This window comes from Narcine bancroftii, chromosome 1, assembly GCF_036971445.1.
Source record: "Narcine bancroftii isolate sNarBan1 chromosome 1, sNarBan1.hap1, whole genome shotgun sequence".
Lineage (NCBI taxonomy): Eukaryota > Metazoa > Chordata > Chondrichthyes > Torpediniformes > Narcinidae > Narcine > Narcine bancroftii.
Genome location: NC_091469.1, coordinates 393,195,228 through 393,210,742, shown reverse-complemented (window position 1 = coordinate 393,210,742; position 15,515 = coordinate 393,195,228). Strand labels below are relative to the sequence as shown.

The 15,515-nt window shown below is 39.2% G+C and overlaps 1 protein-coding gene and 1 long non-coding RNA gene across 5 annotated transcripts in view; one reads left to right on the top strand and one right to left on the bottom strand.

The window, feature by feature from the left end:
* Nucleotides 1-15,515, top strand: part of LOC138751430 (cytoplasmic dynein 1 intermediate chain 1) — a 245,354-nt gene that overhangs the window by 57,613 nt on the left and 172,226 nt on the right. For all 4 annotated transcript variants that reach the window (XM_069913678.1, XM_069913677.1, XM_069913679.1 and 1 more), the window contains exons 5-6: nt 1,141-1,200; nt 1,549-1,661. In XM_069913678.1, the coding sequence (XP_069769779.1) occupies nt 1,141-1,200; nt 1,549-1,661 (173 nt within the window). The remainder of the gene's footprint in view (nt 1-1,140; nt 1,201-1,548; nt 1,662-15,515) is intronic.
* On the bottom strand, nt 4,149-8,483 carry LOC138751431 (uncharacterized). Its single transcript, XR_011349917.1, has 4 exons — nt 8,445-8,483; nt 6,668-6,838; nt 5,853-5,904; nt 4,149-4,453 (listed from the first exon to the last, which is right to left on the bottom strand). It is a non-coding gene; the product is annotated as an uncharacterized lncRNA (long non-coding RNA).

Below are 15,515 nucleotides of genomic sequence, written 5' to 3'. Positions count from 1 at the left end.
TGGATTTTTTTTGTATGTGGGGCACAGAGACATTTTGATAATTTTATATTGATCTGCAGCATTGGAGCTGTTCCACTTGAGATGGTTTGCTGGAATTGTTCCAAAATTTGCATTGCCTTTCATGTTTCAAAGGCATTCAATTATGTAATTGAGCAGTGGTGGCCTGATTTCCCTATTTAAGCTAGAATATTTTAAAAAAATAACTTGGCATTCTTTTTAACAAAAACCTGTTAATTCTTGTTTCTTTTCATTTGGCTTTTCTGTTCATTATCTAAGATTCCTTTATTGTCAGGTACTAATACACTAAATGCAATAATGAACAAAATTTAGCAAGTTTTGCCTGCTGTAAACACATCCAAAGAACCAGCATTGCCCAGTGCCCCCAAAAATAAGAGTGCAAAAGAGTCCTTTTTGAGGCAGTGAGTCTGTGGATTCACCTCCAGTGCTTCCCACAGCCTTTGCAGCTGGCACAAGCTCCTGTTTGATCTATTGGAAAACCCAGCTTGTTAAACTTCCTTGCAATCTGGGATATTAATATGGTGAAAATTTGAACCGACCAACTTGTCTCCTGAGCAGTAGTAAGTAGGAAAAAGGACAAATGGGGGAAAAAAAATATAAATCCAAAATCTCAAAATTTAACTTGTTGGAGGAATGAGACTGAGCACTTTAAATGTTAGCATTGCAATAAAAATGCATTAAAATGGTAATTGGGTTGTTGAATACAAACAGAAACTCTCAACATGAGGCTCATTAAAGTGGCATTTGATGTACAAATCCACCATGTTCTTATAATTCTCTTATGGGAGGATAGGGATGCGATTTTTTTTTTTCCCACAATGCAGGCAGTAAAAAAAAATGACCACCGGATTTTGGAATTTCTTAACTCCTTAACTGGCCAGGTTGCACATTAACAACACTATTCATCATAATCGAAATAGCCATGAGTGCTGGGTTCAGCAAAAAAAATTAGGTTTTTGCAGATATGGTACATATGAAATAAGTGTATTAAATCTAACTATACTTGCTGGTAATATGACACATTACATTTTGTTAATTTGCCTTGTGTTCTTTCCAGTCAATGATCAAATATTCTTGTGTTCTGCTGTGTTTTTTATTTATATTGTTGGATGACCTAATTAGAACACTACAATGGGATACCGATCCTTCTGTACTGCAGCTACAGTCTGACTCTGATCTTGGGTATGTGGCTTTGTTTAATATTCACTATATATGGTGCATAAAGCTATTAGATATTGTGATTATATTTGATTGTTAAATGTTACTTTTACCAATTTCCTAAACTTTAATGTTGCTCACATGATAATGTATTTAGTAAGGAACATTTTTGTTTAAAGAAAATTGTTGAGATTATCAGGGTAGGAGCGTCTGATTTTCTGTTAAGCACAAGAATTTTAATAAAATATGCTGTTTTAATTTCCTTTTGCTGTTTTCTAAAATGTGATTTGTGTAGTTATTGAAGTTCAGAGTACATTTTAAAGAAAATAACAGCTCCAGTGAAATGCATTTTTTCCTTACTGTTCAATACAGCCGCCGTTTGCCTAAACTTGTGATTTCAAAAATTACCCAAGTTGATTTTTTACCTCGAGAGGTGGTGTCATACTCCAAAGAGACCCAAACGCCAGTTGCACATGAGCCAGAAGGTATTTTGCTTTACCAATGTGAACTTGATATTGATGAACTAAAAATATCTTGTAAAAAGTAGAGTGCAAAATGTATATTATTCATAGTTTGTTCACACATACAAGAGTTTTTAAACTGTCGCCCTTGTATCCATTTTTGTAACCCCATCCTGTGTATTTGCCAACCTTCCACACCATCCTAATCCTCTCGCCCTTCCTGCCACCCACACAGTTTATGCATCTCGTTTCTTTTTATCTTCCATGTCCCACAGTTTCCATTACCTTTATACAACTTGTCCTCTTTCACCACATTCTACCACGAACTGTACATTTACCTTCAATGCTCCTTTATTTGCTTCAAGATGAGATGAAAAAGTTGTTTGTTTTGTTACAATAGACTTTTTTCCACCTTTCTCATTTTCTTTCTTCATTTCCACGCTCTTCTTCCCCCCCCCTCCCCAAACTGGTAAACTATTTAGGACTCTCTGTCCTGCACCCGAAGCCTCCTCTTGGTCATTAGATGAAGCCTTATTTTTGGTTTGTTACTTGTTCACTGTCAGCTCTGCAGTGCCATTCCATAATGCTTTCCCCTTTGGGGAAATGTTAAACTTGAGATTTATCCTTAATTCTACCTTACAAAATTTTAATGATGTGACTGCCATTTAATTACTTGCAAAATATAACAGGGCTGTTTTTGTCACAGGATTGCTGGGATTAGGATGGGACTTGGTCTAAATTTGGATAAATAGTTAGCCAGAAATGACTGTAGGTTGGAGTGAAACTGAGGAAAACTTGAGAACCCAAGAACCTTGTCCCAGTTTAGAAGAAGCTGAGGTGTCAACCTTTTTGCACAAAAGCATTTAAATTATATTTCTGTATTTGTTAGCATTAGTGTTATGAACACAAAAATGATATAATTGCATGCATAGTTTTGGTGGTGGGAAATAAATTTGAATCCTTGTGATGTGAAAAATCAACCACTTCCAAGTGGGTGACTGACTTCTGTTTAACGTTTACATCATTCTGTTTTCAAGCTTAAGCTTGTGAAATTCTTTGGTTCCTGTGTCAATTAACATTACTGCATACAAGGTGGATTATCCAGCAGATGATTTTAGAATGTTTGCTGCCCTGTCAAATCTTTTTTCATTGCTACAAGTTTGGAAACTTTAACAGTGAAAACAATGAAATTGCCTCCTGCAGTTTGAATGTTCATACAATTTTACTTCCAAAAGTAGGCTTTAAATAAAATACTGATCACCATTAACCAGTCAAATGTTAAATGGCAGCTTTGTTAGCAAGTGATAAAAGATGGCAAGTACTTGCCTGTTTGAACAAAATGGGGAAAATGGGTAAAAGATTTGTGTCATAACGTAACCTTGGTTCAGGGAAAAGATTCACAGACTCCATGAATAATTAAGATGGCTTAAACTGAAAGTCGTTACATTTGCTTAATTATTCATTTATTAGTAACACTTAAGGAGTTTGGGTTTCTTCAAAGTTGCAAAAGGAAGACATTAGTTTTCTTAGTTAAATTTCTGAAAATTCGAATTTTTTTCAAACTTGGCTCCTAAGTTACTTATTGTGCAGTCAGGAATAAAGCAGAATATATTTTAAGTGGGGAAAGAGTTATGAGTGGTCTTGGTGGAAAAAGAAGTTGCACTTTAGCTCAGCTCAGTTTTCTAAAAGAGGAAGGTCAAGAATATAATTAACAAGCTCATAATAAAATGAAAGTCTCCTCCAATCAAGGGAACGAGGCTGATATTCTCAGTGGGGATGGTAGTGATTTGGGGAGGATACAAATTTTGCCTGGCTTGATTCAACAAAATAATTGAACTTCTGCTGTGGTGTATGTTTATCAATTATAATTAATATAATTCCATACCTTGATGAAGGGCTCAAGCCCGAAGCATTGGTTAGGTATCTTTGCTATATAAAGTACACTGTTTGACCTGCTGAGTTTCTCTAGCATTGTGCTTTTAACTATAATTAATATATTAACAGATTTTAATAATTAAGGTATGTGCACACTCATCATGAATGCCATGGCTGCAAAAAAACTCTTGTAATACATAGAAAATGAACATACAAAATATGGATGTTGATGTGTGCATTTAAATTGAGAGCAAAAAGATGGCACCCTCTAGTGGTGATGACTAAAATTTATTTACAACTAAAGTAAATAACATTGCTAGTTATTGATGATGAATTTTAGGACTTTTTAACCATCAAAAGGTATTAGAAAGCTGTATGTGCCAAATATTGGCAAACACTTTTTCTTCCTCTAAGACTAGCAAATGATATTAAAGCTGGAGGGTAAAGGGATTGTAAATATGGAGTGGGGGGGGGGGGGGGGGAGAGAGAGGAGGAGTGCAGGGTGTGGAGAGTCATTGTAGCATTCAGAGCCAAACTAACTAAAATGGGGACAAACCCAGATTTGAGTAGTGATTAGTATATAGGCCAACTGATAGAGTTGTGACACATCACTGCAAGCACTGTAGCCTCTGTTCAAATAGCTTTTATTTGTCATTTTAAACCAAACAGCAAGTGCACAGTTTTAAAAAAAAGACCACGGTCCTCCAAACCATGGTGCTACATAAAATGACATGAGACTTAAAAAAAACTAGACAGTGGAGACAAGTTACAATATAAATAGTCTCTGGATATTGAAAGTCTGATAGCTTGAGTGAAGAAACCATTGGAGCCTGAAAGCTATGCCAATGGCAGGAGGAAGAAGAAGACTTCGCATGAGGATGTGTGTGGTCCCTCATAAAGCTGCCAGCCTCCATGGACATGGTGTATGATGAAAAAAATACCTGCAATGGCGAAAGAGAGACTTGACTACCTCATCAACTGACCTCATCAGTTGCACAGGGCCCCACGATATAAGACGATGCAACCTCCTGAACCAGGCACATGATACAGCTGCTCTGGTCACCATGACACACCCTCTGCAGAGCGCGCCATGACATCCCAATCTCGGCCACTGGCAACAAGCGATGCTGAAGACTTGAGGCCTCATCCCCACATCAGAGGCTTGGGGACTTGTTCTTCATCAATCATCACCTACTGCAGCCATAAAGGAGCAATCCCCAAACTACAATGGTATGTCAGAAAGAAATATAACAGTTAAAGGACAACCAATCTGAATTTGACTAGGCTTTCCTTGTAATTTATTTTTTTGAAGGGAAAGGGGTTGAGCTATCAGTCTCTTATTCTAAATTGTCATTGACACCAAAGTTGTTTTGTGAGGTTGTTGAGAGCATGAGCAAATAAATGTTTTGCAATTTTTTTGAATATTACACACAAAATGCAATTAAAACAAGATATACCATCAAAGCAAACATGGTTTATATTAAAAAAACCCTCTATACAGACCCCTATTCCCTTATACTAACATTACTCCCCCTCCCAACATTCCAAAAGTTGAATACCTCTATAATATTACCCCACTAACTACTAAAAAGAAAAAGAAGATTGAAGAGAAATAACCAGAAACAATACATTAATTAATGTGTTGGGGATATTCTGCCACAATTAGGTCCAAATCTTTAAAATTTCAATCCAGATAAGGGCTCCAAACCTCCAAAAAAATACAATACTTATCTCTCAAATTATGTTATTTTTTTCTAAAGGAATACAAGATCTCAATTCTAAATGCCATCATTGTATATTAAGTTCCATCTGGTCTTTGCATGTGATTGCAATACACTTCCTCACTACTGCTAAAGCTAGTCTTAATAAAAAGCTATTTGAAATTTATCAATTTATCCAAACCTATTTTCAAACAAAATTTACTTGTGTCGCTAATTTAAAAAATTGATGGGTCCAAAGAAAATTTGATCTTAAAAATATCTTGTAAAAATTCACTAACCCGAGACAAAAAGATTTAATTTTTTCACATAACCATGTTGAATGTAAAAGAAAAAAGTCCCATTTTCCTTCTGACATCGAAAACAGAGGTCAGAAGAAATCAAATTGTATCTCTTTAATCGTTCCGGAGTTGAGTATAATTGATGTATAAAATTATAATAAACAAGTCTATATTCAACATTTATAATCTTTGTCATACACTCTTTATAGTTTTCCAATGATCTGTACTAAATTCAACCCCCAAATCTTTTTCCCATTTTAATCTTGACTTTTGTAAATCTATCTTAAGCATTTTCTGTTGCAGTAATTTATACATTTCAGACATAAATCCTTTTTTTCCACCTTAATGAATTATTGTTTCAATTTTGATTCCTTTGGAAGTTCCAAATTTCTCCTGTAAAGAATCATAAAATAATTATTAATTTTATAATAACAAAAAAGTGAACGGGTTTGTATTTGATATCTATCTTTCATTCTCTCAAATGAAAGATATCGACTTAATTTATAATGATTTACTGTCTTAATACTTTTCTGATCCCAAATTTTAAGTAAATTATTAATCATAGAAAGAAAAAGTTTATTTTGATACAAAGGATTATATCTAGATATTTTATCTTGAGTACCAATTTCTCTGTTTACCTTATCCCACATTTCTATCAGATGTTACAATATTGATGACTTATTCAGATATAATAATTTACTGATCCATTTGTATACAAATTGATCCCTTCTGTTTTCATTATTTAATTTAATTCTATATCTGCCCAAGTCAACAAACTATCAGAATCAAACATTCTTTTAATTTTAACTGAGTGGCTTTGTAATAATTTTGAAAATATGGAAGTTTTAAACCTCCTAATTTATATTTCCATGTTAATTTCTGAAAGGATACTCTTGCCATTTTATCTTTCCATAAAAATGTTCTCACTGTTGTATTAAACATTTTTTTAAAAAAAGATAAAATTTAAGGACTTTACATGGAATAGATTGAAAAATATATTGAAGTCTTAGAAATATATTCATTTTAATTCAATTCACTCTCCCTATTAAAGTTATTGATAAATCTTTTCATCTAATTAAATCATTTTTAATTTTAGAGAATAATGGTAAATAATTTAATGCATGTAAATGATTTATATGTCTATCTATTTTAATACCCAAGTATTGAATTTGATCTGTCCATTTAAACTGTACAACGTCTTTACAAGAAGAATAATCAACGTCCAACAATGGCGTAAGTTCACTTTTCTCTCCGTTAGGTTTATATCCAGATAAATCTCCATATTGTTTTGATCTTTCCTGTAAAACTTTCAACGACTCTTTTGGTTCTGTAAAATAAATCAACACATCATCAAAAAATAAATTAATCTTGAATTCATCCAAACCATTTATCTCACTATCTTGCCTTATTAACTGTGCTAAAGATTCTGTCATCAAAGCAAATAATGCAGGTGACATGTTTATTAATCCTTATGGTACCTTAAATTTTGATTTTTATCAAAAAGCAACTTGAATTTTTTTTTAGGTTCATTATTCCTCGGTGCTGATCTAAATGAGAATCATTTAGTTATTTAATTTTAAATCTTATTTAGCCTTAAGAATTGTATGAGAGATGGATTGAACTCAACCATTTGACGTTCCCGTTAGATCAGTGTTTGAGATGAAAATAGATGAGAAAGTATTATAGTATTTACAAAAAAAATTTGCTAATCTTTTGCATTTTCCAAAAAAAAATAGAACTTTAGTGAGTTTGGTTCTTTCATTTGAAGCCAAATAAAGCAAAATGTTATTTTCAGTATTAAAGTAAAGTAGGTAAATTGAGACTGCTAAATAATCTGAATAATCCATTATTGGTACAATTATCCATTGAGGTGCATGTTCATTTTAAAAGCAAACTTTAAGGGAAACTGGTGGTTTATCAATTGAAACAAAAGTGAGTTATAGGATTTTAAAAATGTATTTTCCCCCTCATTTGTGGTTGTGAAGTCTCAGTGCCACTTTGCAGCTGATTTCCTTTCCGTTGTTGAATTTAAAAAAGCTGTTCAAATGTTTGACGTTATTGGAGAAAATAGATTTGTTGGTTCACAGCCCACTTGGCTGTCATGGACTGCTTGAGGCAAAGAGGGTTGGATGAGTCAATTCTCCAATCCTGAGAATATTAGAAAAGCTTTCAGCAGAACATGGATGAGCTTAAAAGAAAGGCTTCAGATGGAATTTAATGCATGGATGTATCAGCTGTTGGACTTTGAGGAAACTAGCCAACCAACTGGTAGAGGTTTTCAATCTCTCGTTGCTGCAGTTGGAGATCCTCACCTGCTTCAAAAGGACATCGATTATACAGGTACACGATCCTTTATCCGGGTATCTAAAATCTGGAAAGCTCCAAAATCCGGCAAGTGGGGAGAGAGATGGCAGCGTGAGTTGGCCGGGGGGGGGGGGGGAACTACCAGTGTGAGCAGGGGGTGGGGGTGGATACGGCAGCACAATTCGGGTGGGCTTAAATCTGGCTTTCTGAAATCTGGAAAAATCTGAAATTGGGAACACACTGTCCCCCAAGGTTCCGGATAAAGGATCGTATACCTGTACCAGTGCCCGAGAGCAGAGTGAGCTGCCTTGATGACTATCGCCTAGTAGCACTCTCATTTACTATAATGAAATGCTTTGAGAAGTTGGTCGTGGTTTGTCTACTCCCACAATCGCTCCACAGCAGATGTAATTTTGTTGGCTCTCGACTCAGCCCTGGATCACCGAGACAACAGCAACATTAACATTTCTGCTTTCAACAACATCATCCCTTCTGTCTGCTTAGCAAGCTTCAAAACTTGGGCCTCTGCATCTGAATCCTTGACTCATTGGAAGACCAAATCAGTGTGGATTGATAACAGTCTCCTCACTGACAATCTACACATGTGCATCTCAAGGATGTGTGCTTACCTACTGCTCTGCTCTTTCTACACCCCTTTCTGTGTGGCTTGGCACAATTCAAATGCCATTTTCAAATTTACTGAGGATTCCATGGTTGTTAACAGAATCACAGATGGCAATAATGAAGCGTACAGGAGTGAGATAGATTAGCTAGTTGAGTGGCATCACAACAACGTCCTTGCATTCAACATTAGAAAGACTAAGGAACTGATTGTGGGCTTCAGGAAGGGGAAACCAGGAGAACACAAACCTGTTCTTATCAAGGGGTCAATAGTGGAGAAGGTAAATGTGGTGCAACCACTGTTTTGTATGATCTGGCCCGCCCCCTGAGCCTGTGACTCATTCCTCCCAGAAACACCTATAAAGGCTGTTATGCCCAAACTCCTCCCTCAGTACCTGCCTTGGAACCAGGCCAGCAACATGTGAGATGTCTGATGTCTCAAGGGGAGTAAAGCACATGTTTAATGTGGTTGATCCAGCAGAGTGAAGTGATTCAATGTTTGTTACAGGTTCAGCCTGTCCATCATAAGGTTTGCTGTGGTACTGGTCCGGGCAGTGTTTTGTGAGGCAGGCTGTGCCTCCAGTGGCTGAGGGGGGTTAGTAGGACCATGGGGTTGCTTGGTCTGGGGCTGGGGGGCTATGTTGGTTGCAATTAGTGGGACCGATTGGCCAGGGTTACCATGAGGGGATGGATCCCCTGCAAGCGCTAGGTCTCAGATGGAAACAGTGACCTGCTGCCCATCCTGGTGCTGCATGTAAGCATGTTGGGGGCTTGTGACCTTCTCAACCAGAGGATCAGTCTTGTGGCATCTGATACGCCTTCAGAGCAATACGGGCTCGGGGTTGTCAGCTCGGATGCAGTGTGTTTCGCGACACCGACTTCCTGGGGAAGAAAAAGAGTCTTTCATGTGGTGTCATATTACTAGCAGTACAGAGGAGGGACCTGGTGGCGAGGAGTGTCTCAGAGGACATCTTGCCTTCGGGAGATGGATAAACCTTTTGCTTTCTAGATGATGCCGTTCTCCCTTTCTATCTGGCCGTCCCCTTGGAGGTTATAATTCGTGGTCCTACTCATACACATGCCCTTGGCCAGCAGGTACTGGTGCAGCACTTCACTCAAAAACGAAGATCTCCGGTCGCTATGGATACAGCAGGGGTATCTGAACAGACCGAATATGCTCTGCAGTGTTTTTATGGCTGTGGCTGTGGTCATTTCTGGGCAAGGGATGGCAAAGGGGAAGCAGGAGTATTCGTCAATGATATTCAGGAAGTATACATTCCTATTGGTAGATGAAAGGGGCCTTTGAAGTCCATATTCAGCTGCTCGAAGGGGCAGGTAGGTTTTGTCTGGCCGATAGAATTGGGATTTGCACTTGGTGCAGACTGGGCAATTCTGTGTCAGCTCTCTGATATCTTCAACCGAGTAAGGGAGGTTATGAACTCTAAGAAAGTGGTAGAGCCTGGTGACTCCAGGATGGCAGAGGTTGTTGTGGAGAACTTGGAGACAGACCAGCTGTGCATTGGCACATGTCCCCAAGGACAGGGCATTGAGAGGCTCGTCAAGCTTCCTGGGCTGGTTCAAGATCTTGTAGTTGTAGGTGGATAGCTCAATTCTCCACCTGAGGATCTTCTTGTTCTTAATTTTTCCCTGTTGTTTATTATTGAATGTAAAGGCGACACCCGCAGGGTGAATGTTTTTCCAGGCAGGTAGTGCCTCTAGAGGTGCACAGCTTCCACTATGGCCTGGGCCTCCTTTTCTTTTTTTTTCTTTTTTTTTTCTTTTTTTTTCTTTTTCACACTATGAACCATCTGACCAAAATACACACAAACATTTCCCTCTTGAATATACACAGCGTCATTTTCTCCCCTTTTCCCCCCCCTCCCTTCCCTCCCTCCTTCACCTCCCCCCTCTCCACTCACTCAACATTCAACATATATGATACATTAAACCCATTAAACAATGTCAGGCCTGGGCCTCCTTATCGAGGGCTGGGTGCTGAGTTTAGGGCCCTGAAGAGTTTGGAAAAAGAAAGCCACTGGCCTGCCCGCCTGGTTGAGTGTGGCAGGCAGGGCAAAGTCAGATGTATCCCTTTTCACCTGGAAGGGGATGGATTCATCCACAATGTGCATTGCCACGTTGGCCATGTCACCCTTGATGTGCATGAATGCAGCTTGGGCTTCCGCCAACAGGGAAAAAGTGGTAGATTTCACCAGGGGGCGGGCTTTGTCCATGTTATTCGGAACACTGGGCATAATAGGAAAAGAAGCCCAAGCACCTTTTCAGCGCCTTGAGGATCTGGATATGGAAGTTCCAAAAGGGGACGCTTGCAGTCAGGGTCAAACCCAATGATGCCATTTTCCACCACACATCCAAAGATGGCCAGCCATGAAGTACTGAACACTACTAGATAATAATCTAGGCCATCTATACAAACTAAATTATCAGCCATTAATGAAGAAATTACAAGACGACTTAGAACATTGGAAAGACTTACCACTAAAACTGATAGGAAGGGTAAGTTGTATTAAAATGAACATCTTCCTAAGGATACAATACCTATTTCAATCATTACCAATTCACATAACAGAGAAATACTTCAAGGAGCTAAAGAAAATAATAAGGAAATTCTTATGGAAAGGGGGGAAACCGAGGATAGTGCTAGATAAATTAATAGAATGGTACAAACAAGGGGGCTTACAGCTACTAAACTTGAAGAATTATTATAGAGCAACACAATTAAGATACCTATCAGATTTTTATCAAACAAGGGAAAAACCAGATTGGACCAGATTAGAGCTAGATAAAATAGGGGAGAAGGTACCTGAACATATACTATATAAGTGGGATGAAAAGCTGGTGCAACATCTGCTCAACATTTGGAAGAAGATTCAAGTAGAAAGGAAAAAAACAAATGATCAACTACCAAAACTAATATTGACGCAAAATCAACTAATCCCTTTCACAATAGATAACCTTTCCTTTAGAGAATGGGAGAGAAAAGGGATCAAAAGAATAGAAAATTGTTTTTTGGGAATTAAATTATCTTTTGAACAAATGAAGGACAAATATAATATAACTCACAATACAATGTTTGCATACCACCAACTGAAAACCTACATAAAGGACAAATTGGGAAGCAGGCTGAGGTTACCAGAAGGAAGCAATATTGAATAAGTGATTACAGACACAATGATAATTAAAAGATTTATAATAAACATGTACATCAAACTGCAAGAGAAGTAGAATGAGGAAATAAGCTGTAAACCCAAACAAAAATGGGAACAAGATCTAAACATAAAGATAAAGAAGGAAATATGGGAAAAGCTATGCTCCGGAACTATGAGAAATACAATAAACACGAGATTACGCATGATACAATATAATTGGTTACACAGGCTATACATCACACCCAAAAAGTTAAATAAATGGGACCCAACAGTATCAGATAGATGTTTTCGCTGTAAGAAGGAAACAGAAACAACAGTGGATGCAATTTGGGCATGTGAGAAAGTGGAAAAATTTTTGGAAGATCTAAACCAGGTATTAAATAAAAACACAAAAAGCAACATCCCAAAAAACCCAGAGATCTTTCTTCTAAGTAATACAAGAAGTAAAGAACTTGGACTCGATTTGGATGGAGCACAAAAAAGATTTATTATGATAGCTTTAGCTGTAGCAAAAAAAATGTATAATGTCAACCTGGAAATTAGAAGATAGCCTGAGAATACAGCAATGGTACATAGAAATGAAAAATTGGAAAAAATACATATAATTTAAGAAATAACATCACAGTATTCGAACAAATTTGGGAACCGTACATGGAACACAACAGAGAAGTCCTACCGTGGACCTCCACTGCCTAAAATGACAGAAGGAGAAGAAGACGAAATGAACTGACCCAGTATGTAAAAGTAGAAGACACAAATTTCTTGTTTATTTTCATTGTGTGATGATACTGTTTAATGGGTTTAATGTATCATATATGTTGAACGTTGAGTGAGGGGGGGGGCGCGAAAGGGGAGAAAATGACACTGTGTATCTTCAAGAGGGAAATGTTTGTGTGTATTTTGGTCAGTATGGTTCATAGTGTGAAAAATAAAAAAATAAAAAAAAAAGTTCTGAACACTGCATTTCTTTTGGTTATAAATTGGGTTGAGGCTTTTGGCCGTCTTGAGAAAATTTTGCAGGTTAGAGTCATGATCCTGCTGGTCATGGTTGCAGATGGTCACATTGTCCAGGTAAGGAAATGTACCCTTGAGCCTGTAGTCATCGACTATTGGGTCCATCTCCCTCTGGAAGACAGAGATCCCATTGGTGACTCAGAAAGGGAGTCTGAGGAAGTGGAAGAGGCAGCCGTCTACCTCGAAGGCAGTGTACAGGCAGTCCTCTGGACGGATTGGTAGGCCGACTTCAGATCAGTGGTTGAGAAGACCCGCAACTGGGCGATCTCGTTTTCCATGTTAGTGATGCGGGGGGGTGGGTAGGCATCCAGCTGGTTGAAATGGTTTATGGTCTGGCTGTAGTCTATGACCATGCAGTGTTTCTCTCTTCTCTTAACAACCATCAACTGAGTCCCCCAGAGGCGGGTGCTGGGTTCTATAATCCCTTCTGCCAGAACCTGTTTGACTTCTACTTTAATGAATGCTCTGTCCCTGGGGCTGTACTGCTTGCTCTTGGTGGTGAGGTTCTCGAACCAGTGCAGCAGTGGGACTCAGAGGGTAGAGAGTCTGAAGGTTGTGTTCGGGGGATGGGGATCGGGTGGTTTAAGCATCTGCAGTTGTGGACCACAGGAAACGGGTATGGGCTGTCAATCTGCATTTGGACACTTTTTAGATGGCAGTGGAAGTCCAATCCCAGTATGACTGGTGTGCCGAGCTGTGGCATGATAAGGAGCTTAAAGTTCTTGTACTCTGTGCCCCGCACAGTCAGTATCAAGATGCAGCAGCCGTGGATCTCAGCCGAGTGGGATTTGGGGGCCAGGGAAAGTACATTTTTCCGGGGTTATTGCAAGGGAGTAGTGCTGCACTGTGCCCAGATGAATGAAGCTCTCTGTGCTCCATGTATCAAATAAGCAGTTTGTGATGCAACCTCGATGTTCATCATAGCCTTGGCCAGTTGATGTGGGCTGTCCTGATCCAGGGTAATCGAGGCCAGTGTGTGGTTGCTGTTTGGGTCGCTGCTGTAGAGTTACTTCTGGGTCACCTGCCAAGACGCGGTGCTGCTCCTTGCTGCCGAAAGTGGTGCTGTCCCGTTGTACCGCTCCCATGGTCCCACTGAGCCGTTTTCTGTGACTGAAGTGCCGCAGTCCAAGATGGCGGCAGCTGCTGGCCACATGCAGTGTTGCTAGAAGGGAGAGCATGTAGTGTTTTGGCCAATTCTTTCAGGGATGCTTCATGTGTGCACAGAAGTAGCATTTTGGGTGCTCTATGGTAGCGGCAATGACTTGGTACCCTGGGTCCCAAGATGGTGGCGCCCAAGCTCCCCACGTGGCAGCTGCATTCTCCAAGGAGAAGACCTCTGCTTTCAGCTATGCTGTCTCAAGTGCTTTAGCCAGGTTGACTAGTTCTTGCAGGCTTCAATCACCCTTTTCGAAGAATCTCTGACTGATCTGCTCAGACTTGAACCCAGCCACACATGCATCGAGTATCAAGCCTTCTAGATGGGCAGCAGCAGAGACTTCTCGGCAGTTGCAGGCTTGCCCCAGCTCCCACATATACTCATCCACTGACTCACCAGGCGCTTGTCTATGACTGCCCTGAAATAATCTGGCATAGATGACGTTTATTGGGGTTTGATACAGTTTCCGCAGGACCTCCACTGCGGCTGATTACGTAGTGCAGTCTCTCATTTGTCTTCCTCACACTGCACATCGTTGCGTCTCATGAAAGCGTTGAGACAGTGCAACCATTAATCGAATTTGACTGAGACCTCTGGATCTTTTGGCATGGTGTCCAATTTTTCCATCCATATTCCCTTGTCCATGGCCCAAAAATTTAAGGTGATTAAATTGTAGCACTATAGATCAACCACATTAGATAGAGAGTTGTGATTAATAGGCTTAAGACATCAATACATCTCACATGTTGCCGGCCTGGTTCCAAGGCAGGTACTGAGGGAAGATTTTGGGCATAAGAACCTTTGTAGGGATTTCTGGGAGGGAGGAGTCACAGGTTCAGGGGTCAGGCCAGCTCAAACAATACAGTGGTTGCATCACAGTAAAGAACTTCAAATTCCTGGGTGTCATCATTTCTGAAGATCTATCCTGGGGCTTTCATGTCTATGCAATCATGAAGGAGGCTCACCAGCAGCAAAACTTTTTTAGGAGTTTGAGAAGATTTGGTAGGTCTCTTGCAAACTTCTGCAGGTGTACTGTGGAGAGCATTGTGACTGGTTGCATCACTGTCTGGTGTAGAGGTACCAATGCACCGGACAGGAAAAGGATACAGAGAATTGTAAACTCAGCCAGCAGCATCAGTGGACATTAGCGTTCACTCCATTAAGGACGTCTTTAAGAGGCAGTGTCTCAAGCAGCGTCTATTATCAAGGAACCTCACCGCCTAGGCCATGCCTTCTTTTCACTGCTACAATGTGGAAGGAGGTCTAGGAGCCTGAAGACGAACACCCAATGGTACAAAAGCAGCTTCTGTTCCACCATCAGATTTCTGAATGGACAATCAACCACTTACACTACCTCACTTTTTCTCATCTTTTGCACTAACTTGTTTATTTTTTAAAGGTATATTTGCAGAAATGTAATTTGTAGCAATTTTGCACCTGTAATGCACAATAATGCTGGTGCAAAACAATGAATTTTGTGACACTTGTTCATGACAATAAATTGATTCTGAAAATCCAGGGTAGTATATACATGGTGATCTGTAGTTCAAGAAGGAGTAGGCTAGAACAGAAGGATCTGAAAATACAAATAGAGAATTCCTTGAAAGTAGCACTACATGTAGACAAAATTGTAAAGAAACTTTTGGCATATGGGCCTTCGTAAATCAAAGTATTGAGTACATGTGTTGGGATGTTAAGTTGAAACTGGACAAGACATCAAGATGGACTATCAGTGATTTGGG